The sequence below is a fragment of the Rhinoderma darwinii genome, chromosome 13, assembly GCF_050947455.1.
Source record: "Rhinoderma darwinii isolate aRhiDar2 chromosome 13, aRhiDar2.hap1, whole genome shotgun sequence".
Taxonomy (NCBI): Eukaryota; Metazoa; Chordata; class Amphibia; order Anura; family Rhinodermatidae; genus Rhinoderma; species Rhinoderma darwinii.
In genome coordinates, this window is record NC_134699.1 from 44,896,770 (window position 1) to 44,924,529 (window position 27,760).

Consider the following 27,760-nt stretch of genomic DNA (forward strand, 5'->3'; position numbering starts at 1 on the left):
TCACTGATCAATATAAAATACAGGAAAAGCTGCAAATGGCAACCCGAAGAAAGATCAGTCACCCCTCCCCTTGTACAGACTTCCAGTGACCCCGGGGGCTGATACGTTTCTTCATTTTATAACCCTTCTGGTCAATGAGAGATATGTGGTCTTTGTCACGTTTGGGGGGGGGGGGTATTTTTTTTCCCTACTACAGGGGTGAGAAGATAAGCAGTTACACAACGAACCACCCCCTCCGCCTAATGTGAATATGTAAAGAAATTAGCACACGGGCATTAAGGTCTTTTTACACCGGCCAATATGGGCTGTGAAAACGATCGCTGATCAACGAGACCGCTCGTTGATCGGCACTCCTTTTACAAGAAGCAATGATTGGTTATGTATGGGGACAAGTGATTATTACTATGTTCGCTCGTCCCCGTGCATTTGCATCATGTCGGCAGCACATCTCCTGGTTTACACAGGGAGAAGTGCTGCCGATAGCGATAATATTTATTGCTGCATAAAAGATGCAATCAGCCGATGAACGAGCGTTTTCCCCACTGATCGACTGATCGTTGCCCTGTTTACACAGGGCAATGAACAGGAACAGGCGATAGTATGAACACCCGTTTGCCTGTTCATAGGGCCGTTTTACACGGGTCAAAGTGCCACGTTTGAACTCTGAATCTTGAACATTTATTTTTAGGAGGTGATGTACCTCTCATTCTCTGTTTAGGTCGGACGTTTAAGCACAAACCTGATTCTTTGTGCATTTTTTTTACACAACATTACGCTTTAATGCAAAATTGTATAAGGGCACCCATTACTGTAAAGTGCTGGGTGGCATTTTTACAATGTACCAGATGTCTGCTTTCTGAAAATATATGGGTATGGAGGTATAATATGATTTTTTCATTTTATAATTCAAGTTTTATTTATTTGTCAAAAGTTACATGGGTTGAAAAGACATCGGTCTGTCAAGGTCAACCTTTCTCAATAAATTACCCGCCATTTATTGCTTGATGAATTATAACCCTCAATGCCAATCGTCAATAAATAAGCATCTAGCCTTTTTTTAAATGCTGACATAGTATCTTCCATCACTACCTCTTGGGGTAGGGCATTCCATAACTTGACCACTCTAACTGTAAAGAACTCTTTTCTATATTGATGTCTGAAACGTCTTTCTTCCACATTCAATGGATGTCCCCTGGTCCTTTGTAGAGTCCTTGGAATGAACAGATCATGTGCTAGTTCTCTGTATTGACCACACATATACTTATACATATTAATAAGATCACCTCTAAGATGTCTTTTTTTCCAAACTGAACAAGCACTATTTTTCTAGTTCTCCTATATCCTTTTTACAATGTGGAGCCCAAAATTGAATTCCACATTCAAGATGTGGCCTTACAAGGGATTTATACAGGGGTAAAATTACATTTGAATCACAGGTTTTTATCTCTCTTTTTATACACCTGTAAGATCCTATTTGCTTTTGCAGCTGCTGCCTGACATTGAGATGCTGCTTAGCTTATTTGTTACCAGAATACCCAGGCCCTTCTCCTATTCCGTTCTCCCCAGTTTTATTTCATTTAATGTATATGAATTAATGCTATTATTGTGTCCTAGGTGCATTACTTTACATTATCAACATTAAATTTCATCTGCCATGTTTTTGGCCATGCTGCCAGCTTATCTAGGTCTTTCTGTAATATTTCAAAGTCAAGTTGAGTTTTAAGTATCCAACAAAGCTTTGTATCGTCTGCAAAAACTGACACCTTGCTATCAATCCCATCCACATAGTCATTAATTAAGATTAAAAAGAAAACCGTTGCAACAGTGAAAGAGTTAAAGTCTATATGCAGTTTTGCTACCTCTTCATTATTTAATGCATTTAAAATAGAAAAGAAGCAACTTTGCAAGTAATCAATTAAAAGAATCTTCTATTTGGCGTATACAGCTCTTATGCAGATCTATGTGTCTCTGGTTTCAGACTACAAACAAGCTCTCTGGTCTAATCCTGCGGTCATGTGTTACTCTACTCTTGCTAACCTTCAGAATGTAGAAGAGGAGCAGATTAAAGGGAGTAACACGTGACCCAAGTTTGTCTGTAGTCTGTTTCCAAGAACACAGATAGATCTTGCATATGTGCTGAATACACAAGACATTAGCATTTTTTTTCATCAAGATAGTTTACAAATGTATTTATTGTAGAATGAAAATGGTTGCAAAATTATAGATGGCACTTAACACACTTGGTAAAGCATCTTGGCAGCACACCCATTAGCATTGTTTGTTTTCCACATTAGTGTACTACGGTTCTATCGGAGGGATAACAAAAAGTTAGAGGCTCTGTCACCAGTTAAATGATTCCCTATCTCCTAACTAATCTAATAAGCGCTTTGCTGCTGATCACTACAGTGTGATTTTATTTTTTTTCAAAAACGTTTATTATTTGCAAAGTTATGTGCGTTTTTCTAAATATGCTAATTTGGCTGTACTTGCCAAATGGGAGGTAACTCTTTCATTTCACTCTGGGCAGTGTAATGTTTTCTGTATGACGCTGTCCAATCAGCATACAGCTTCTCCCCCTTCCCTGCCCAGCAACACCGCATGATCATATAGTATACAGCCTCTATTCCCGACTGTGTATTCAACTAGTGATACCTCCGGCTGTGTCACAGCTAGAACTGCGAACCTGGCGTCATATGAAAGATTAAAATCTCCTCCTTCATATGCCACCACTGTCCTAGGAGGTCCACAGACAGAGATATGGCTATTTGAAGTGATCCCCCTTCCCTCCAGCCTCAGTCTCTCATACTGCGTGAAGCCGCTTCATGCTGATTGGACAGTGTCAGAGGCTGTGAGGAGGCTCCACCCCAGGAGAATCGCTGCTGTTACCTCCCAGTTGTCTAATAAAGGCTCCTTTACATATTTAGAAAAAAGATCATAACTTAATAAATAATAAACGTTTTGGGACACAATTTTCACCAGCATTATCAGTGTGACAGCGCCTATTAGATCATCTAGGAGATAGGGCGTTACTAAACTAGTGACAAATCCTCTTTAAAGGCTATGTAAATGTTTGAAAGTGTTTTTTTTTTTTTTTTAAATAACAATGTGTATTAGTGTGTGTTAATAAACTTTGTATATACATTTTATAAAAAATTATTTTTACATTTTAAGATACAGCTGCTCTGTATTCTCTATACAGACCAGCTGTATCGTCCGCTATTCACGGAATCCATCAGTCCCGCGGTCCAGACTGGTTCAGTGACCGCGAGTCCTGCGTGAACAGCCAACGATACAGCTGCTTTGTATAGAGAATACAGAGCAGCTGTATCTTAAAAAGTAAAAATAATTTTTAATAAAATGTATTTACAAAGTTTATTAACACACACTAATACACATTTTTATTAAATAAAAAAAACACATTCAAACATTTACATAGCCTTTTAGTATGCGTGCAGTGTCCCCCTGTTAACCTACTCTGTTCTCTGCCGAAGACCACTTGTTTTGGGCAAAACTAATTTTATTTGTTTCTTTTCTAGCTGGCTTAAGGTGATTGACTATGTCAACGACCGGAACATGCCACCACTTCAGGGATCGAAGGTAACGTGCAATGATTTGAGGACATATTTCTATTTCAATGTAAACTTGTGCACTTACTAAACATTGGACTTTCTTGGTCACAGTTGAAGGACAAAGAGAGACAGATGATAAAAGAACGTTTTAAGGTAAATCAATGGGATTTAGGGTTCTGAAATTGTAGGTAATACTATTGATCAATGATAAACATGGTGGCTAAAGATGGCCATAGATGTGTTGATTAATCAGCCAATGGGACTAATAGGGCGTCGGGACTGATCATTTATTCATTTTTGGGATACAATGAAGCAAATTTCAAAATCTGTTTGATTAATATCATAATGTTTCTTCTGTCTGCAGCTGCTATGCAGAGCGATGTGCCTCCGTGGTTGCAGACTACAAATAAACCCTGCGTAGTCTGATCCTGCAATAATGCTCCCTTCCATCGGTTTCCTACAGGGATCTGGTGGAAGAAAGTATGACTGCAGAATTGGACTACAGAGGGTTTGTTTGTAGTCCGTAGCCTTGAAGAGACATAGGTCTGCATAGGAGCTGTGTACACAATAGAATGTTTTTAATCAAGACTATTTACAAAATTGCTTAATTTTTTTTAAATGAATTGGCGCAATAAAAGTTGGCCACAGTCTTAAGCTGCTTTCATGCTAGTGGCTTTAACCGCTTCCCCCATATGGGCGTAACTGTACGCCCATTTTGACCGTGCCTTAACGCAAATGGTCATTCAGTTACGCCCTGAGGATGAAACGGGCACATGAGCTGTGCCTGCGCCATCCGCAGCGGGTGGCAGCTGTAATATACAGCTGACATCCCACTGCAACGGTGGCGATCAGTTATCTTTGATCGCGGACGTTTAACCCCTTAAATGCCTCTGTCAATACCGACAGCGAAATTTAAGTGGTTGACACTGCGGGAGAAGGCTCCCTCTGTACCCCTCCCTGCGAGAAATTGCAGGGTGCCGATGGTTGCTATGGCAACCAGGAAGCCTGTCAATGGCCTCCTGGTCAGCCACGTAGGAAGCCTACTAGGTCCTGCCAAGCTGATTCACTGTCGGTTGTAAAATGAGAGTTACAATGCACTTCATAAGTAGTGCAGTGTATTGTACAGGGGATCAGAAGATCAGATCTTCAAGTCCCCAAGTAAGTGTAAAAAAATAAAATGCTTTAGAAAAATAAATAAAAGTTTTAAGTAATTAAAAACAATAATCTCTGTTTCTTTGATAATTGGGAAAAAATAAAAAAATTATACATGATGGGTATCACCGCGTTAGTATCGGCCTGAACTATAAAAATATCACGCACGATGAACAACCAATTAAAAAAAATGTAATAAAAAATTATCAAAGTCACACGTACCTCAAAATGGTACCAATAAAACTATAGTTTGTCACGCAAAAAAACAAGCCCTCACTTCGCTCCGTCGACAAAAAAAAAAGTTAGGTCTCTCAGAATATGGTGACACCACAACATTATTTTATCTTGGTCACCTCAAGGCCTTTTCAAACCTGAAATGGTGCCTGAAAAACATTCTAATAAAAAGGAGGCCCCAAAATCCACTAGGTGCTCCTTCATTTGTGTTTGAGTCCAGTAGCGCACTAGGGCCGCATGTGGGATGTTTTTGAAAACTTCAGAATCTGTGTAATAAATATTGAGTTGTATGTTTCTGCAAACACTTTGCTTTAATTCCTGTGAAACACCTAATGGGTTAACAATCTTCTTGAATGCTGTTTTAAATACTTTGAGGGGTGCCGTTTTTAAAATGGGTTGACTTATGAGGGGTTTCTAATCTATAGACCCCTCAAAGCCACTTCAAAACTGAAGTAGTGCCTAAAAAGAATGTTTTGCAAATTGTTGAATATTTGAAAAACTGCTAGTAAATTTCTAAACCTTAACTTCCTGGAAAAATAATACAATTGAATACGTACGATATAAAAGAGATATAGTAAACCTTATTTATTTACTAATTTGTGTGGTACCATTATCTATTTTAGAAGTAGAGGATTTCAAATGTAGAAAAATGCTTATTTTTTTCTGAATTTTGTTTTAAATTATTTTTTTTTTTTTAATAAATAAAGATTAAACATATCGACCAAAATTTACGAACAAACAATTTAAGAATCACTTGGATAAGTTAAACCATTCCAGAGTTATTACCACATAAAGTGACACATGTCAGATTGGAAAAATGGGGCTTGGTCCTGAAGGCCAAAATGAGCTTGGTCCTCAATGGGTTAAGGATAAACTTGTGTACGTTCGTTTTTATGCATACAGGTTCATCTTTATGAACGTGTCTATAATCTGTTTCCTCCTTAAAGTTTCTCCTAAGAAACTACAATATTTTTAAAGGAGGACTCCAGGACAAGTTGATACTGTGTTATGCCTAGCGAAGTGCCCGCGGGAGTGATGCGCAGCTTAGATTCGAAGAATAACAAAGATGGAAGTCATACGCCGCTCCTTAATGCCCTACACTAGATATTACACGGCGTGTTCCTTTTATATAGGATCCTTATTTGTCAAGGTGTGTGAACACTACACCTGTAAGAATTTTTTTTAAGCACAACTATAACAAATTACCCATGGGAAATCTTGTATTCATGTAGTTTAACCCCTACCCGCACCAGGACGTAACTGTACGTCGTTGCGGGAAGTTACTTCCCGCACGAGGACGTACAGTTACTGAGTTAATCCCAGTGCACACTGTCGGCGACAGTGTGCACCGGGAACCAGGAGGTCAGCTGTCGCCGACAGCTGACACTCCCCTCTTGCCGGCCAGCGGTCCTTTGCCGCTGATTTCGGCGCATTAACCCCTTAAATTCGGCGATCGGGTGCAATCGCCGAATTTTAGGGGTTTCTAACATATCGGCAGACCCCCGTCCGAAATCGCGGGGTCTGCCGATAGTTAGTATGGCAAACGGAAGCCAAACAATGGCTTCCGGGTCTGCCACGGACAGAAGCCCATCAGGACCAACCTTCGGCTGGTCCTGATAGGCTTCCTGTCAGAGTGACAGAAAGTCACTGTGCCGTTCCCGATGCACACTGTCGGCGACAGTGTGCATCGGGAACTTGGAGATCAGCTGTCCCCGACAGCTGACACTCACCAGTGTTGCCGATCAGCGGCTCATCGCCGCTGATTTCGGCAATTAACCCGTTACATGCGGGGCTCGATTGCGATCTCCGCATGTAGCGGGTTTGTAGCGCATCAGCAGCCCCCATGCAATCGTGGGGGCTTCTGATGCTTGTGATGGCACCCGGGGGCCAGACAACGGCCCCCAAGTCTGCCATGTATGTCAGCCTATGAGGATCAGCCTCTGCTGATCCTCGTAGACCAACTGTCAGAGTGACTGTGACGTCACACTGACAGTTGGAATACATTACACTACCTAGGTAGTATAATGTATTCTAGCAGCGATCAGAGCTGCAGGTCAAAAAAAGAAAGTGTAAAAAGTAAAGAAAAAAGTTAATAAACAAAAATATAAAGTGTAAAAAGTAAAAAAAAGTTAATAAAAATGTTTTATAAAAGTGTAAAAATAAAAGGTTTTGTTTTCCTATAATAAGTCATTTATTATAGGGAAAAAATGAAAACGTTAAAAAAAAGTACACATATTTGGTATTGCCGCGTTCGTAACGACCCAATCTATGAAACTATAATGTTAATTTTTCCAGACGGTGAACGCCGCAAACAAAATAAACGGAAAACTGTCAGCATCGCTATTTTTTGGTCACCACCCCTCCCAAGATATAGAATAAAAAGTGATCAAAAAGTCGCATTTACCCCAAAATGGTACCAATAAAAACTACAACCCGTCCCGCAAAAAACAAGACCTCCCTCAGCTTTTTTGACGAAAAAATAAAAAAGTTACGGCTCAGAATAGCGTGTCCCAGAAAATAAATTATTTTATAGAAACTTAATTTTATTGTGCAAACGCTGCAAAACGTAAAAAAAACTATACACATATGGTATCGGCGTAATCGTACCGACCGGCAGAATAAATTAAAACGTAATTTATTGCGCACGGTGAACGCTGTAATAAATAAAGAATTTAAAGCGCCAAAATCGCTGTTTTTTGGTCACCCTAGCTCTAAAAAAGATCCTGAGGGGCCAAAATGATCACTATACCACTAGAAAAATTCCTTGAGGGGTGTAGATTCCAAAATGGGGTCACTTTTGGCGGGTTTCCACTGTTTTGGTCCCTCCGGGGTGTTGCAAACCCGACATGGCACTGAAAACCAATCCAGCAAAATCTGCGCTCCAAAATCCAAAAGGCGCTCCCTCCCTTCTGAGCCCTGCTGTGGGTCCAAACATCAGTTTACGACCACATATGGGGTATTGCCGTAATCGGGAGAAATTGCTTTACAAATTTTGGGGTGCTTTTTCTCCTTTATTCCTTGTAAAAATGAAAAAATTCTGTTTCCACAGAAAAATAGGTGATTTTCATCTTCACAGACTAATTCCACTAAATTCTGCAAAAAAACTGTGGGGTCAAAATTCTAACTATACCCCTAGAAAAATGCCTTGAGGGGTGTAGTTTCCAAAATGGGGTCACTTTGGGGGGGTTTCGGCTGTTTAGGTACCACAAGACCTCCTCAAACCTGACATAGTGCCTAAAATACATTCCTAAAAAAAGGAGGCCCCGAAATCCACTAGCTGCTCCTTTGCTTCTGAGGCCGGTGTTTCAGTCCATTACGACACTAGGGCCACATGTTGGATATTTCTAAAATCTGCAGAATCTGGGCAATAAATATTGAGCTGCGTTTCCCTGGTAAAACCTTCTGTGTTACAGATTTTTTTTTATTACAAATGAATTTCGGCAAAAAAAATGAAATTTGTAAATTTCACCTCTACTTTGCCTTAATTCCTGTGAAACGCCTAAAGGGTTAAAATATTTTCTGAATGTGGTTTTGAATACCTTGAGGGGTACAGTTTTCAAAATGGGGGGATTTATGGGGACTTTCTAATATATAAGGCCCTCAAAGCCACTTCAGAACTGAACTGGTCCCTGAAAAAATGGCCTATTGAAATTTTATTGAAAATATGAGAAATTGCTGCTAAAGTTCTAAGCCTCGTAACGTCCTAGAAAAATAAAAGTACGTGAAAAAAAATGATGCAAACATAAAGTAGACATATAGGGGATGTTAACTAGTAACTATTTTGTGTGGTATTACTATCTGTTTCACAAGCAAATACATTTAAATTTAGAAAAATGCTAATTTTTGCAAATTTTTGCTAAAATTTGAAGTTTTTCACAAATAAATATTGAATTTATCGACCAAATGTTTTCACTAACATAAAGTACAATATGTCACGAGAAAACAATTTCAGAATCGCTTGGATAGGTAAAAACATTCCGGAGTTATTACCACATAAAGTGACACATGTCAGATTTGAAAAAATAGGCTGTGTCCACAAGGCCAAAACAGGCTGTGTCCTAAAGGGGTTAAAGAGGAACATTCTGATATTGTGATGTTTGTGTTTAAGTTAATGGTAACTCTATAGCACAACGCTGATGTCTTGTATTTCCTGTTCAAAATTAGGGGTTTAACGAAGGCCTGGACGAGATCTGCAAGATCCAGAAGTCATGGGCTATTCCAGACAAGAAGCAGCGCGAGCGCATCCGTCAGTCACAAAAGAAACTAGTGCAGGAGGCGTATGGAGCATTCTTACACAAGTACGTAATGAGCTGTGATAGTCCTATTGAATTCATTATACCATCTCCTGACTTTCTGGTATCACACTGTGTACCCTAACCCATACTATGCTGTGCCATGCCCTCTAAGCCCTTATGCACACGTCAGGGTGTGACGGCCGTTAAAAAAACGTCCGTCACACGGCTGCAGTAGGAACAATAGACCCCTAATGGGGCTATTCACACGACCGAAATGGGACATGCCCTATTTTCGGCCGTTCTCCCGGTCGCCCAGCTCCCATAGAAGTCTATGGGGCCGGGTAATACACGGCCGTGACTTGAATGTGCTCCAAGTGACAGCCATGTCTTCCGTCGCTCGCGCTCTCTCCTTCTCCCCACAGTGCGAAGTGCATGCGAGGAGGAGGGTATTTTTTTTGCTCCCTGTAGGAGCGGAATTCCCAATCCCCGGCCACAGCTTCGGCAACGCTGTGGCGGGGGATTGGGGATTCCGCTCCAGCAGAAGTCCCTGACTTCACTGTGTCCATATATAGACACAGTAAAGTCAGGGGCTTCTGAAGCGGAATCCCTGGCCACATCGCCGGGGATTCCGCTTCAGAAGTCCCTGGCTTCACTGTACATATATAGACACAGTGACGTCAGCGACTTCTGAAGCGTAATCCCTGGCGATGTCGCCGGGGATTCCGCTCCAGGAGAAGTCCCTGACTTCACTGTGTCCATATATGGACACCGTGACGTCAGGCACCTCTGAAGCGGAATCCCCGACCCAGTGGCCAGTATCTCCACTCCAGGAGAAGTCCCTGACTTCACTGTCCTTATATGGACTGTGAAGTCAGAGTCTTCTCCTGGAAAGGTGTCCCTATCTACAGACAGGTGGGGGGGGGGGGGTTTGCCATCTATGGGGGGGGGATGCTGAGTAGAACTACCTGCAGGGGGCTGTGTGGCATTACCTATGGGGGGTTGTGTGGCACTACCTACAGTGGGCTGTGTGGCACTACCTACAGGGGGTCTGTGGCAGTATCTACAGAGGGAAGTGTGTGGCAAAAATGTACAAATTAAATTTATCCGATTTTAAAATGGACAGGGAAAAAAACAGATGCAAAACGAGTCAAAATCGGCCGTTAAAAACGGCAACACGGCCTGGAACGGAATCGGAAGGGATGCAAACCGGCCGGGAAAAACGGGCGATTTTATCGGCCGACACTCGCACCCTGTCGTGTGAATAAAGCCTAATACCGACTTTTCTTTTCCAGGTATGGCACTGGTGTCAATTTCACGAAGAACCCTGTTAAATACATAAAATACTCCGTGGAACATGTTGGTGAAATGATTGAGAGGCTCTTTGACACATCCGCATGAAGAACGCCTCCTACGCAAGCCTGTATATATTTTTTATATGTCGCACTACTGTATATAACAGAACCTAACATAATAAATACCGTAATAAATGTTATTTCTGTTGTGTTTATATAAATTTCACTATTATTTTCATTAACCCCTTAATGACCGTCGATACGCCGTTTCACGGCGGTCATTAGTGGGCTTTATTCTACATCGCCGTCATTCCACGGCGCTGCATCAGAATAAAGTAAACCGAGCAGGGAGACGTCAAATCTCCCTGCTCTCAGCTGCCAGAGGTAGCTGAGGGTTGGGGGCGTCCCTGCTCGACCGGGTGAGATCGATATTAGTATCGATCTCACCTATTTAACCCCTCAGATGCGGTGCTCAATAGCGAGCACCGTATGTGAGTGGTTTTGGAGAGAGAGAGGGAGCTCCTCTCATCCCACTGACACCCGGCGATAAGATCGCCGAGTGTCTGTGTCTCCGATGGCAGCCGGGGGCCTAATAAAGGCCCCCGGGTCTGCCCGTAGTAAATGTATGCTAGGATATGCCAGAGGCATGACCTAGCAGATGCCTGTCCGTTTTAAACAGACAGGCAGTAATACATTGCAATGCGAAGTATTGCAGTGTATTATAATAGCGATCGGAGGATCGCATAGTGAAGTCCCCTAGTGGGACTAGTAAAAAAGTAAAAAAAAAATTGAATAAAGTTAATTAAAAAAAATTCAAATGAAAAACACACTTTTTCCCCTTACAAAATGCTTTACTATTTAAAAAAACCACAATAAAGCAAAAAAGTTACACATATTTGGTATCGCCGTGTCCGTAACGACCCCGACTATAAAGCTGTTACATTATTAAACCCGCACGGTGAACGCCGTAAAAAATAAAATAAAAAAAACAATGGAAAAATTGCTGTTTTATGTTCATCCTGACTTAAAAAAAATGTGATAAAAAGTGATCAAAAAGTCGCATCTACTCTCAAATGGTACCAATAAAAACTACAAGTCGTCCCGCAAAAAAAAAGCCCTCATACAACCGCATCGGCGGAACAATAAAATAGGTATGACTCTTCAAATATAGAGACACAAGAACAAATAATTTTGAAAAAGTGTTTTTACTGTGTAACATACAAAATCTATACAAATTTGGTATCGTTGCAATCGTAACAACCCGCTGAGTAAAGTTGTTGTGTTATTTATACCACACAATAAACGGCGTAGATTTAGGGTGCAAAAAAAACAGTGGTGAAATTTCAAGTTTTCTTTTATCCCCTCCCCAAAAAAAGTTAATAAAAGTTTATTAATAAATTCTATGTACCCCAAAATGGTGCTATTAAAAAGTACAACTTGTCCCGCAAAAAACAAGACCTTATACAGCTATGTCGACGCAAAATAAAAAAGTTATAGCTCTTCGAATGTGACAATGGAAAAATGTAAAAAATGGCTTGGTCATTAGGGCCCAGAATGCAAGCAGGGGGAAGGGGTTAAAATTGTTCTGTGTGGCATTTTTAGTCGGTTCAGATCGCTAATAAGTCCCAAATGCCTGTCCATAGAGATTCACTTGTGAGTGATAATAAGAAATTTAGCAAATTAAAGTGCATGCTTTTTAACACGGTTGTGTTCAGGTCCAGCCTTCTGTGCTGATTAATCTTCTAATATCGGTCAGAGCTCTGGTTTTCTAATACATGGCTCCAAATCCCCTGCTTTCCTTCAGTCAGCCAGAGAGTTACATGATAAAATTCTGGCTTCTTGCAGCCACCACTAGGAGCAGTTTTATTATTATAGCTACTTGTGAAAGGAGCAAATGAGCGCCGATTAATGAGTGGTCTCGTTGATCAGCTGCTTTTCTAACGGTCAATATCAGGCCATGTAAAAAGGACTACTTCAAGAAATATTGCAGTAGATCTGGGCAATTAATCGGAAAAACAACAAAACCGAAACTCCGTGCAGGCCATCCTGCGCATTTCGATTTGATTTAATTTTTTCCCGGTTTGAACTGCATATGCGTCCTCAGGCACAGTTGAATCCTACAGTAGAGCAGGGCAACATTCGTTCCCTGCTCTACTATTCACTATATAACACCAGCTCGCGGCTCAGTGCAGACATGTTGCTGCCTCACGCCTGTCTCTGAATACATTTCTGATCAGCAGAGTCAGTGGCTCTTCTGTCATATACCAGCGTTTCAGGCAGCTTATTGGTCCACAGAGTCCTCAATGCCCGTCCCATTTATTTCTTGTTTACCTTAAATGCCCAGGGATGATGGGGGTCCCGGTATATAACCCCCATCATCCCTGTATATAACCCCCATCATCCCTGTATATAACCCCCATCATCCCTGTATATAACCCCCATCATCCCTGTATATAACCCCTATCAACCCCGTATACAGGGAATTATTATTTACAGGGTTGATGGTGGTTATATACAAGGATGATGGTGGTTATATACAAGGATGATGATGGAAATATACAGGGATGATGGAGGTTATATACAGGCACCCCATAATTCCTGTATATACCAGTTACTCTGTGTGTGGAACACTTCATTCTTCCTGCTCCTAAAACCCAATGCACACAAGGTCTCCGTGCATCAGGTATTTCTACAATAGACTGTTTCAGTCCGTTCCTAATGCCCAGCCACACTGATTTTATCTCCTTGCCAGACGCACCTTGCACACCGCCGGTAGGATTTTTTCGCACGTCGCTCACGCATCAAAGCGTCTGGCAGGGAGATGAGATCAGTTTGGCTTGCTGTTGGGAACAGACTGAAACAGTCTGTTGTAGAAATACCCCAAGAGGACAAATATAGTTTTCAAATTGGAGCTGATATCTTTTTATTTTCTAGGTCTTATATTGGGGAAAACAGGAAAATAGAATGTTTGTTTCACATGTTTTCTAAAGTAGTTGGTTAAATCAATAACATTTACCCCAATCCTCTAATTTCCGCTATAATTGACTCCAGATCCTGGTGTACATGCTTTGGTTTGGTCTGCTGGTGGCCGCCCCTTCTGCTAAGCTCCGCTAACTTTTTAGAAAAGTGGCAAGTGTGGTGGAAATGGCCCAAAAATCGCAATGTTTTGCAACTTTTGAACCACTTGCAACTTTTCTATGCCAGAAAACCTGCGTAGAAAAGTTAATTTATTCCCCCATTGACTTAATTATGATGTGGCTATAACAGAAGAATGGATGTAAACTTTTTAGGGCTGCAGAAAGCACAGAAAATGTGAACATACCCTTACAGTGATCAGTGCTGAAATGTATGGCCGCACAGATTGTTGGACCTATTTAGCTCAAGGATGGACATTAACTTTCAGGTACACAAGGCAGCACGGAGCGTTTTAGAAAATATCTTTTAAAAGGCAATAAACCATTTTGATGGGCCAGGACAAGTTGGAAGCAATGAATAGCCACAGGTAATTTGATTGATCTCATCATTTTTTGTTATAGGAGTTTTAATTTTTCCATGCCTAAAATTTCTCTTACAGGGGTTATATAGGTTTAAACAAGTACAATTAAAAATGCTGTAAGTTTGTAATTGACATTATGATGCAATTTGGTTCCTGAGCTGGGATATGGGCTTCCTTACATAATTTGTATTTCATCTCCTTATTACAAGTCATACATTTTGTCAAATGCAGAAAACAAATCCCAACAGAATTCCTTCCTTCCTTCCAGTATCCAAAATATTTTTCGTTTTTCTGTCACCAAAGATGAAATGAACCATGTTAGGCCTCATTCACACGGCAGGGTTTCCCGGCCGGGTGCCGGCCGTTCATAAATCGGCCGGCACCCGGCTGCATTAGGAATAATAGACCCCTAATGGGGCTATTCACACGACCGATTTTTTGACGGCCGGGAAAACCGCCCATCAAAAAATAGGACATGCTCTATTTTCGCCCGGGTACCCGGCCGCCCGGCTCCCTTAGAAGTCTATGGGGCCGGGTAATACCCGGCCATCACCGGGATGTGTCCCGAGTGACGGCCGGGTTTTCCGGCTCTTGCGCTCTATCTCCTCCTCCTCACAGCGCAGAGTGCATGTGAGGAGGAGGAGTTGATGCCATTCTGACGAATGGCATCGCTGTACACGGTGTGGCAGGGCCGGGGTGTACAGCAGGTGGAAGGGAGCGCTGCGCTGGCTCCCTTCTGCTTGTTTTAAAAGCGCCCTGGCCCGGCGACACCTTTGATGGCGCCGCTAGCAGCTGCAGCAGCTGCTGCTGCTGCTGCTACTACTGTAGCGACGCCACTATAGCAGAGCGGGGAGGTATCTCCCCGCTCTGCTATGTGCTAGCCGCACTTTAGCTCCTTGAAGGAGCGGAATCCCCGTGTGTTCGGGGATTCCGCTCCTGGACAGAGCGCTTGATGTCTCTGTCCATATCTGGGCAGTGACATCAGGGGAAACTCCTGAAGCGGAATTCCCGAACACATGGGGATTCCCCTTCAGGAGTTGCCGCTGATGTCACTGTCCGGATCTGCCCGGCCCGGCATGGATGCATAACTTTATGCAATCCGGCCGGGCAGAATGGCCGATTTTACCGGCCGGCACTCGGGCTCGGACGCGACCCGGTCGTGTGAATCCCGCCTAAGTGTGAATCCACACAGTGGCAGCTTGTTCTGGTGTGATTATATATAGAAGTGTACAAGACACTGCTGTGTATGGATGTCTTTATACTTAGTATGTCCATGTACACTGCTATACTATATAGATGTGTAAGCCAATGTCTGTAACCTGGGTCACAGAAAAAAGAACATTATGTAAACTACTATCTTATGCACACGACCGTATTTTTTCCCTCCCGTAAATACGGGTCCTTTGTCATCCGTATTTACGGACCCGTTTTCTCTGCACTACACTGATCGCCAGCCTCTTCTCTCTATCCAGCTCTGATCGGCAGCCCCTTCTCTCTATCAGTGCTGGATAGAGAGAAGGGGCAGCCCTTTCGTGCAGAGTTTCCGCAACAGAACGCAGCGATAGTAAGAAAAAGAAGTTCATATGTACCCCGGCTGTTGTCTTGGTGACACGTCTCTCTTTTGACATCCAGTCCTACCTGTGATTGGCTGCAGCGGTCACATGGGATGAAACGTCATCCCAGGCGGCCGGACTGGAGGAAGAAGCAGGGAGTTCTGAGTAAGTATGAACTTTTTTTTGTTGTTGCAGGTTTTTGAAGGAAACATTACAAATCTATATCGTGAGCGCCGCGCATGGTACTCACTGTCCAGCGGTAGTCACTGTCCAGGTTGCTGAAAGAGTTACTGCCGATCAGTGCAGCCCCTTCTCTCTATCCAGCACTGAACGTTTAACTCTTTCAGCACCCTGGACAGTGACTACTGCTGGACAGTGAGTACCATGTGTAGCAACGCTCCCGTAATTATAGGTGCACACACACAGCCACCCGTAATTATGGGAGCCCCATAGACTTCTACGGGCCTGCCCGTGCCGTAATTACGGCCTGAAATAGGTGATGTTCCATATTTTTCAACGGCACGGGCACCTTCCCGTAAGCAAACGGGAAGGTACCCGTGGCCAATAGAAGTCTATGGGCCTGTAATTATGTGCGTTTTTACGTTCGTGTGCATGGGGCCTTACAGTTCTACATACACTATATAGATAACAGTGTTGGTACACCTACAGGAGCTTTTATGACATCCCATTCTAAATCCCGTAGGCATTAACGTAGAGTTGGCCCCCTTTGCAGCTTAAACAGCTTCCACTCTTCTTGGAAGGCTTTCTACAAGATTTTTGAGTGTGTCTGCATTTGTGAGGTCAGACCTTGATGTATGACGAGAGGGCCTGGTTCGCAATCTCCGCTCTAGTTCATCCCAAAGGCATTCAATGGAGTTGATGTCAGGGATTTGTGCGGGGCAGTCAAGTTCTTCTAGACCAATCTCACCCAAATATGCCTTTATGCACCTTGCTTTGTGGACTGGGGCATGGTCATGCTGCAACAGAAAAGGGCCTTCCCCAAACTGTGCCCACAATGGTGGAAGCATATAATTGTCCAAAATGTATTGGTATGCTGAAGCAATGATGATAATAATAATCTTTATATAGCGCCAACATATTCCGCAGCACTTTATAATTCAGAGGGTCCATGTACAGACCATATCAGACATTACATAGTGACTAAAGGAATTACCAATTCAAACAAGAAGAGGGAGGGTCTTACTTACAATCTGAGGAAATAGGGGGGGGGGGAGACAAAATGTAAGATGTGCTCTTTTAGTACAATGGTGCAGCCATCTTTTACACATATGGGGTAGTAAACCTACAGCTGCATGAGCCGTCACCAGCCAGTGTCTGTGTATGACAGACATGAAGTGCATTTGGGTGTAAGGAGTGTGGGGGATACTGCTGAATGAGGGGTCAAGTTCTTATGACCAATGTAAAAGGGGGGCCAAGGAAAGGTGTCAGATTAGGGAATGTTATAGGCCTGTCTAAAAAGATGTGCTTACACGGCACACTTAACACTGTAGCGGTTAGGAACTAGTCTGATTGTTTGGGAAAGCGAACCCAGAGATTTTCCATCACTAGAACTAAGGAGTCTGGAGACCCCTAAAAAATAACCGCATAGCATTATTTCTCCTCCACCAAACTTTACAGTTGGCACGATGCAAGTAACGTACGGCCATTGACCAAACCCAGACTCCTCCTTCAAACTGTCAGATCGGAAAAACGTAATTCATCACTCCACAGAACATGTTTCCACTTCTCTAGTTGTCCATTGGTGGCGTGCTTTACACCACTCCATCTGACGCTTGCCATTTTTCTTGGTGATGTATGTACGGCTTGCATACACCTGTGGCCCTTGCCATAAAGTTTCCGGCGCAGCGTTTTGTGCGGATGTTAATGCCAGTGAAGTTTTATACTCTGCAGTTATTGAGTCAGCAGAGCGTTGATGACTTTTATGCACCACGCGCCTCCGCACTCGGCGACCCCGCTCTGTAACTTTACGTGGTCTACTGTGGTTCTTAAACACTTCCACTTTGCGATAATACCACTTACAGTTTATCGTGGAATATCTAGGGGAAGAAATTTCACAAACTGACTTGTTGCAATGGTGGTGTCCTATTAGTACCACGCTCTAATTCAGTGAGCTCTAGAACGACCCGTTCTTGATTAAGAGGTTTGTCCCAATACATTTGTCTATATGTTTTCTCCATCAAGTTCCACCAGGGAAAGGGAAACCATGTGGATGAAAGAAGAGGGCTAAATCCCCCCTATTGATCCAGAGGAAGAAGAAAACCCCATGAGGCATGAGCCAATTTACACCAAAAAGGAAAACATTCATTCCTGACCCCAAGAGGCGATCAGACCGGATCAATAAGAATTCTATACAATTATATACGTATCAATGTTATTTTCTTTCGTAGCGGAAAATCCACAGCATAATAGAGTAGATATTTGAACAAATCTCATCCACACGCTGCGTAAATGATTAGTGGAAAAAAACGTTCAGAAATTGACCTTTTTAATCCGCAGTATGTCAATTGTATTTGCGTAATCGCTGCTTTTTGTTGCAGGATTTACCTATTGAATTCAATGGGGAAAACCCGCAACAAATAGCAGCTGTTGTGATTTTTTTCCTATGTTTACCCATAACTCTGTGCTTCTTTGTCCAGGCCGGCCTCCTGGATGACGTTTCATCCCATGTCACCGTTGCAGCCAATCCCAGGAGGCCGTTCTGCAGGACGTCAGAGGGTAAATATGCACAATTTTTTAATTTTTTTTTCTTGTTTTCCGTAGCGGTCATTCTGTACGAAAACTGCACCCTAATTTGGTGCAGTTTTTCAACTGGAATTCCCTGCTGCCGCCAGGGCGGACATGCTGTGTACCTTTACCCTAAGCCTTGCTTGAAGCCATCTACTGTTTCAGCTGTGACAGCTCATGGGGTGACTGTTCCACAGCTACACAGTTCTTACACTAAAGAACGTTTGTCTCTGGAAATCTAGTTTTTTTTCTCCAGATGCAGGCAGTGCCCTCTTGTCTTTCAAAGGGATTTTTCATGGTACAGATTTTAACATATTTTTTTGAACGGACCATAAACATACAAATGGATCCTCCATGCCCCTTATTAGCTTTGTTGTACTTCTTTGTATTTTTTCCAACTCCAGGGCGTCCTTTCTATGGACTGAAGCCCAGAACTGAACTGCATATTCTAGATGAGGCCTCACTAATGCTTTGTATATTGGTAATATATGTCCTTGTCTCGTAGGTCCATGCCTCTTTTGCGCTTTGTCGCGTGAGCACTTCTAGTTCCAACCCAACCCAAGTTGTGGTTAGATCATCCGTATTGCCACACAACATTATCCCCTAGCGCTGCATGTATTCACACACAACTTGACATTTGGAAGATCACCTTAAGGACCGTTCATATTCATAGTTAACAGTCAGTCATTGTCAACTGTGAACCTAACTGTGCAGTTTGTAATAGGAACACTAGGTGTCGTCAGATAATCATTTTAGAGGGTCTATAGCAGGTCTTTTCAAACTCTTTCTACTCAGGCCCCACCAGTGAACAAATACCATGTAGCACTCATATTACCAACATAGCCGCGGCAAACAAATACCACAGTCCAACTTTGAAGATGTTAAAAGAAGGACATCTGATGTGGCGCACTACAATTTTGTAAAATGTACAATATATAAAGCAGGTCTCTAACCCCGCCCAATAAAACCTATTCTTCATTCATTCCCTACCTGGATATAGTGGTCACCTCCTCATCGGGACAGGGAAGCCACTTCTGGGACCAGCACCTAACAGACACTTATGGCATATCCTGTGGATGTGACATTAATGTCTGAGATGGGAATACCACTTTAAGGTGCTGTGTATGGAGGGGGTGTTCGTGGTTTTCACTGTATGTGGTGTTTTGGTGACCTTTATATTTTCTCCTTCCACCTGGCATAAGAGGTCTCCAAATGCAGCTAGAAAAAAAAAATTGTGACAGTTGTTGCAGAGCACTACTCTTATTGCACACTGGTGTCCCCCTATCATCTGTGTAAATGTTGAGAGGTATAGTATGTATCAGAAGATGGTGAGGTGTTCTATACATACCGCCCAACTTTCAAGTATCGCAAAGAGGGACAGCCGTTGTGTAGCCACACCTCTAATCCTGCCCAATCCCCGCCCATACACACCTTGTTCAGCCCACACAGTGTTATGCTCCTATAGTGCCTCAGACGCAGTATAATGCCAAATAGCTGCCACCATACAGTATAATGCCCCCATAGCTGCAACTGTACAGTATAATTCCACCATAGATGCACCTATACAGTACAAAGCCAACACAAATGCCCCCATACAGTTTAATGCCCACACAAATGCCCCCATACAGTATAATGCTTTGCTCACACAGATGCTCCCATACAGTATAATGCCCCATAGCTGCCCCATACAGCATAATGCCTCCATATAGTGTAATGCCCCATAGCTGCCCCCATACAGTATAATTCCCCAATAGCTGCCCCATACATTATAATGCCCCCATAGCTGCCCCATACAGTATAATGCCCCCACAGCTACCGCATACAGTATAATGCCTCTGTAGCTGCCACCATACAGTATACTGCCCCTGTAGCTGCCACCATACAGTATAATGCACCTATAGCTTCCCCATAGGGTATAATGCCCCCATAGCTGCCCCCATACAGCATAATGCCGCATATCTGCCCCCATACAGTATAATTCCCGATACAAATAATTCCGCCGATAGCTGCCCCATACAATATAATGCCCTCATAGCTGCCCTATACAATATAATGCCGCATAGCTACCCCATACAGTATAATGCCCCTGTAGCTGCCACCATACAGTATAATGCCCCCACAGCTACCCTATACTGTATAATGCCCCTGTAGTTGCCACCATATAGTATAATGCCCCTTAGCTGCCACCAAACAGTATACTGCCCCCACAGCTGCCTCATACAGTTTAATGCCCCTATAGCTTCCCCATAGAGAATAATGCCCCCATAGCCTCCCCCATACAGTATAATGCCCCCTTAACTGCCCCCATGCTGTGTAATGCCCCCTTACCTGTCCTTAGTGCCAGTACCCATGTAGATAGAGCCACACACAGTGCCCATGTAGATAGCGCCACAGTGTCCCCTGTAGCTCATGCCCCTATACAGTGCCACAGTGCCCATGAAGATAGTGCCACACCCTCCTGTAGATAATGCCATTGGGACTCCCTCTAGGAGCGGAATCCCCAGACAGAGTATCAGCCATGCTATGGCCGGGTATTCCGCTCCAGGAGGAGCCCCTGACGTCACTGTCTATATAGGGACCGCGACATCAGGGGTTCCCTCTAGGAGCGGAATCCCCAGCCACAGCGTTGACAATGCACTGCCCGGGGATTTCGCTCCAGGAGTAGCCCCTGACGTCACTGTCCATATATGCAGAGGTCGCCTTGTCGTGGCAGGTGGGCAAACACTTTTTGATCAAAATGTGCACTAAGAACCTCCCTTTTGTAAGTAGATTTAGCATGTAATGCATATTTATTTTATATTTAGCGGTTTAGGTTACATTAGTGTTCGCAGTGTGCTGTCGCCATTTTTTTTGTCTGCTTTTTTTTTTTGTCTACTGTCCATATATGGATAGTGAAGACAGGGGCTACTCCAGGAGCAGAATCCCCGGTCAGTGCGCCGGCAACGCACTGGATTCCGCTCCTGGAGGAGCCACTAACGTCACTGTCCATATATGGACAGTGATGTCAAGGGCTTCCCCGGGCTCAGCGCTTAAAGTAGCACTGTGCCTGGGGAGTCCTCAACTAGCTGAGGCGGAGCTCCCCCCTGCTCCTCCGCTTTGTACTAATGCTGAAGCAGGGAGCTGATGGTTAGCTGCTTCAGCATTGGGTTGAACTGTATCTGCATCATGAGGGCACAGATACAGTTGACACCGGGACATACCCCCGGCCACCCGGGACACTGCATGGAATCCGGGACTGTCCCGCTGAATCTGGGACGGTTGGGAGGTATGTATATACAGTATACATTGAGGTGATGTCTTGTGAGGTGTCCGTATTGGAGTGTTGGTCTCTCCAGCCCATCCCCTTCAAGCAGTAGTAATTTGTCCTGGCTTCCTCCTAGTCTCAGCCAATAACCAGCACTTGTCATCATCCGTGGTGTACAGTGCAAGCACCAACATTGGAGCAACCAACAGCAAGGCCTGACTAATTCGGATCGTCGTCACAGTCACATGTAATCGTTGAATGCGCACCCTGCCAGACTAATCCGTGTCTGAGCCTCAACCTCAAGGGGGTGGATCTAGTACTGCTGATTTATTTCTGTGTCCTCCCCCACTGACGCTAAGGCCATGTTCACACAGGCGTATTTCGGAGTATAAAACGCTTGTATTATGCTCCAAAATACACTTGAAATACGCCTGCAAACAGCTTCCCATTGAGTTCAATGGGAAATACACAGTGCAGTTCATAATTGGCGTATTTTTACACTGCCGAATTAAAAAAACACCTTGTAAAAAAAAAAGTGACCTGTCACTTCTTGAAGCGTCTTACAAGTTGATTTTTCCCACTTCAAAATACGCTTCAAAAACACTTGCCAAAATCCAAAAGCACTTAGAAAATCGATACCAAAAACACGTGGATTCAGAGGCTGTTTTCTCTTGAAATCAGCCTTGTATTTTTCAGCCTGAACATATGCCATGTGCCATGGCCTTAGGGTGTATTCCAACATTGAGGTGCGGTTAAAACCACATAAAAAAACGCATCCAAAATAACGCATTAAATTGCGGAAAATCGATTTTAACCGCACCACAACATCATCCGAATACCCCCTTAGATCACTATAATAAAAATAATAATCTTTATGTTCCTGTACAGACAATATCAGACATTACATATTGACAAAAATAATTTACAATTCAAACGAGGATTGGGGACCCTGTTCACAAGAGCTTACAATCTATGAGGAAATAAGGGAGACACAAAATGTAAAAAGTGCTTGTTAAGTACAATGGTCCAGCTATCTTTTATACACATGGGGTAGTAACATAAAGCTGCATGAGCCGGTCACCAGCCAGTGTCTGTGTATGATGGACATGAAGGGCATTAGGGTGCAAGGAGTGTAGTTCTCGTGACTAATGTAAAAGGGGGGCCAGGGAAAGGAGTTAGATTAGGGAATTTTATAGACCTGTCTAAAAAGATGTGTTTTCAGGGTTTAAAACTGTGGATGTTGGGAATTAATCGGATTGTTTGGGGTAGTGCATTCCAGAGGACGGGTGCAGCACGAGAAAAATCTTGGAGACGGATTATGGGGGACGTTAAGCTAAGGTCGTTGTCAGAACGTAGAACGCGAGTAGGGTGGAAGACGGAGATGTAAGGAGATGCAGCACAGTGGAGAGCTTTGTGGGTGAGAGTAATAAGTTTGAATTTAAAGTGTAGCTAAATGTTTGACAAACTTCTGACATGTCATAGTGACATGTCAGAAGTCCGAGCATTGAGACCCCCACCAATCGCTAGAACGAAGCAGCTGAAGCACTCGTGTGAGCTCTTGGCTGCTTCGTGTCTGTTCGGCTTTTTCCGGAAAGCCGATGTATCGGAGTACGGGCTCATAGACTTCCTATTGAGTCCGTACACCGATACATTTATTTCCGTAAAATGCCCAACAGACACGAAGCTGCTGAGCGCTCATGAGCGCTTAAGCTGCTTCGTTCTAGCGATTGTTGGGGGTCTCGGTGCTCGGACCCCCACCAATCCAAACTTCTGACATGTCACTATGACATGTCAGAAGTTTGTCAAACGTTTAGGGCCTGTTCACATCAGCGTTGGTGACGGAATCATTGCTAAAGTCGACTGCGCTATTGATTCAGTCGAAAAAACTGAAACCTGCCGGAATGGTGACAAACAGAAACCATTAGCAATGTTTCCGTCACCATTGATATCAATGGTGATGCAAACGGAAGCTAAGGTTTCCGTTTGACTTTCCGTTGAGGGGTTCACTTGACGGAAACCTCCGACTGAACCCCTCAACGGCAAGCCAACACTGATGTGAACAGGCCCTTAACTACACTTTAATTCTGAAGGGTATGGGCAACCAGTGCACTATGACTCTAAGCTCCGTCAGGGAAGGGAAATTAGCTGCCGAAATCAATCAGCAGTACTATTTAGCTAGAGTCTTGCTGGGTGCCAATGCCCAGCACTTGTGGGGACCCACTCCACACCAGCCAATGAGTCGCGTCTAACACTTTTAGAAGCGCTGGTCTATAGCAGAGGTCTGCGACCCTTGGGCTGGATTCACACGAGCATGTTTTCAGTACGGGACAGTAGCGTTGTACATAACTATGATGCTAGGAGCCCGGCTCCCTGCAGTGTGTTCGGTCCGGGACTTGCCGTTGAAATACGTTCCGTCCTTTACGGACCGAACATGCTCGTGTGAATCCAGCCTTGGCTCTCCAGCTGTAAGACTGCAACTCTTGTAGAACTATATCAATTTCCTGGAGACCATGACAACTTAGCAGCTGAAGCACTCTTGTCGTTTCCTACTTTTTAATGACTAATATATGACAAAGCCCCTTTCTGTGATACTCATGATTACAAAATACTGTATAAAGGTTATTATACACTGTAGTCAATTATAAGGGCAGGAGAGAGATTTGTGCTGCTCACAGATCAGGTGTTAGGTTAAATTGTATCCTAGGAGCACTAAGGTCGGGTTCCCACGTGTCGTATACGCTGAGTAAAATTACGCAGCGTATCCAACGTAGAACCCACAGCACTTTCCATCCCGAAAAACCGCACCACATTGTGGCACAGTTTTCCGGGAGAAATTTCCACTGCGGAAAGCCGCGCTAAAAAAAAAAAGAAGTTCATACTTACCACGGCCATAACCATGGCGATGCGTCGCTCTGACGTTCTGAAGCCTGGCCTCCTAGGGGTGACGTTTCATCCCATGTAATCGCTGCAGTTTGTGATTGGCTGCAGCAGTCACATGGGATGAAACGTCATCCCTGGAGACCGGGCTGGATGCAGGAGCAGAGTTCTTGGTAAGGCCTGATTTACACAAGCATGATATACGTCTGTGCGACGCGCGTGCTTTACACGCCGGTCGCACGGACCTATACAAGTCTATGGGGCAGTGCAGACAGTCCGTGAGTTTTTCGCAGCGTGAGTCTGCTGCGTAAAACTCACGACATGTTCTATATTCAGCCGTTTTTCACGGATCACGCACCCATTGAAGTCAATGGGTGCGTGAAAACCACGCATGCCGCACGGAAGCACTTCCATGCGAACTGCGTGATTCGCGCAACAGCTGTCAAACTCTGAATGTAAACAGAAAAGCACCACGTGCTTTTCTGTTTACAAACATCCAAGCGGAGTGTCATAATGATGGCGCATCATACGCTGATGACACACGGAGCTGTTAAGTGCGTTTTGCGCACGCAAAACGCCGCGTTTTTTGCGTGCGCAAAACGCACACGCTCGTGTAAATCAGGCCTTCGTATGAGATTTTTGTTTTTTTCCGCCGCAAAATTCGCAACACTTGACAATTTGTTATGGGGTTTACATCAAACGTTTTCGCTGCGTTCATTTTTCCGCAGCGCGGGCATGAGATTTTCTAAATCTCATTCACTTTGCTGTTACTGTAAATGCTGCGGAATTTCCACACAGAATTCCGTTGTGGATATCCCGCAGCGTTTACGCTATGTGGAAATCCAGCCTCAGGGTATATTCACACTGTGTCAGTAAGAAGCAGAAAATTACCTGTGAACATACCCTCGTTGCTCTGTTGTGTTTTTTCATGTCCATAGGAAATGTGAAAATCTTCCTCAAAAACGCCTCAAGAAGTGACATGCACTTTTTTTTACAGCGCCGTAAAATTACGCCTCGTATGCACTACCCAGCTTTTAACCATTGAAAACAATAGCAGGCTGTTTTTAGGCGTATTTCGGAGCATAACGCAAACGATTTTACGCTCTGAAGTATGCCTCAAAGCTCAGTGTGAACATATTGTATAAGGGTATAATCAGATGTTGTCAGTGTGTGTGCAGGTAAAAACCACACAGCACAACTGCATGTCTTTTACCACGGATTTGCAATGCGGTTATTGACCACACTTTTTTTTCCAGATGAAACACCGTAAAAGCATATTTCACCAGTAACAAACACACAGCACTGCCACAACGTGTTAACATTATCACTTTTTTATATATATTTTTGCCTTCCCTGCATTAAAATTTTGTCAGCGTTGTAACTGACTAAAGTTCCGTTCAGACGTTGTGGTTGAGGTGCTGTTTCAACCCAACGGAAAAATCATCTGAATACCGCATGTAATTTTTACAACTTGGTGCGTTATTCAATGCAGTTGCGTTTTCCCCAGCAAACCGCGTAAAAAAACGCATCAAATTGCAGTAAAATTGCGTTTTTTCAATATGGTTTTAACTGCACGGAATATCTGAATGGACCCTAAGTGGTTTGGGGGCCACCTCTAACCAAGGGCCTTAATGGTCAGTATACCCCTGTCACATAGGATTGCCTAGACTGCGGCAAATCCTCTGCTGTGAGAAGTCTTAGGTCTCTGCAGGTTTTCTGTCTCTGGATGTACATAAGAATGTTCTTATTCACTGACAGCAAAGATCTTTAAAATGGCAAAGAGCTGAAACACAATATATCAAAAAGTTTTTAGGCTTTGTTCACATCTGCGTCGGGGCTCCCGTCATGGGAACCCAACGTGAAACAAACGGATACCATAGGTTTCCGTTTGCATCACCGTGGATTTCAATGGTGACAGATCCGGTGCAAATAGTTTCTGTTTGTCAACGTTGCATAAGGGTTCCGTTGTTTTCATGGAATCAATAGCGCAGTCAATAGCTAGTAGTCAACGGAACCCATAAACGGAGCCCTGACGCAGATGTGACCGAAGCCTCAAACACCGAAAGTTCTGCGGTTCTGCAGACTGGAGGATGGTTTATTGATAATAGTTAAAACGTCATCAACTTGTAGCGTAGGATGGAATATTTTTCCCATGTAGCGTAAACACTTCGGAGAGCCAGAACATGTATTTCCAGCCACCTTGGCCTACATATGAATGTTTATCTCTTCTCCCTTGCCATGCCTCAGATAGAGCATCTAACCGGCTAGTTTTATAGCCGTGTGGTTGTCATGGAGACGGATTGTTTGGCACTAACACTCGGCTTCCCACCTGGGTGGCTGTCAGTGCACTGGAGGGTCTCAATGCGTTCAGGAGATAGCTAATATAACAGCTTGTAACAAAGTGCTAATGTGTTTATCGACCGAGCGGTCCCAGCGCTGCATCATCTAGACATGTATTGGTTTATTTAGATTGAAGAATTTAACACTTGAAACGCTGAACCTCACCACCAATAATAACAATCATCACTGATCATCTCCTCTAACGTATACCTTTAATATTAGTTTAGACAATTATGGCAGCAAGTAAGTTTTGCCACTGTGTACTTAGCAGAGCCAATTGACCATGTCATTAGGGTAAGGCCACACGGAGCAGTATTGACGCAGCCGCTGTGTGACTGACAGCCGCCCCGACACCCTGTTTGGTGTGGCTGTCAAATTGATCATTAAAGGACACACGATTTTGCAGGTAAACAGTTGTTTTACCCGCAACAACCTATGGCCATTAATGAGCAATTTGACAGCCATGCCGAACAGAGTGCCGCCGCGTCAACGGCGCTCCGTGGTGCCTTACCCTGATGAAAGGGTAATTGTACGGGTGATAGCCAATGTTATACGAGAGCTGACTTTCACGTATAATATAAATGTCTACCCATGAACATCATTTTGTGTTTTTGTTTTTTCATTTTTCTGATACAGAGCTCCAAATACCTTGCAAAGATATAGGGGCAGATTTATTAGGACTGGAGTTTCATACTCCAGTTTAATCTCTCTGGTCTGCTGGTGACAGATTTATTTGGAAATATTAATAATTGTGTCGCCTCTTTCTGCTGGCCGTAACCGCGCCCGTGCCCCATAATTGTGGCGCAACATAGTTACATAGTAGATAAGGTTGAAAAAAGACATATAATCCTACCGTGTTATTCCAGAGGAAGGCAAAACTCCCATGAGGTTGATGTCAATTGCCTCATTGGTGGAAATATTCCTCCCTGACTCCAGATATGAAAATAAGAATAAATCGCTGGATCAACTTCTTATCTCCAGAATGTAGTGCTCACAACCTGTAATACTATATTTTCAAGAAAG

General features: G+C 43.5%; 1 protein-coding gene across 12 annotated transcripts in view; it reads left to right on the forward strand.

Moving 5' to 3' along the window:
* EXOC7 (exocyst complex component 7) overlaps nt 1–10,682 on the forward strand; it is a 37,816-nt gene extending 27,134 nt beyond the window's left edge. For 11 of the 12 annotated variants that reach the window (XM_075845842.1, XM_075845844.1, XM_075845847.1 and 8 more), the window contains 4 exons: nt 3,537–3,597; nt 3,681–3,722; nt 9,120–9,253; nt 10,483–10,682. In XM_075845842.1, coding sequence (XP_075701957.1) covers nt 3,537–3,597; nt 3,681–3,722; nt 9,120–9,253; nt 10,483–10,588 — 343 coding nt within the window. In that variant the 3' untranslated portion in view covers nt 10,589–10,682. The remainder of the gene's footprint in view (nt 1–3,536; nt 3,598–3,680; nt 3,723–9,119; nt 9,254–10,482) is intronic. The other variant, XM_075845845.1, reaches the window with a different exon arrangement.
* The last annotated feature ends 17,078 nt before the right edge of the window (nt 10,683–27,760 follow it).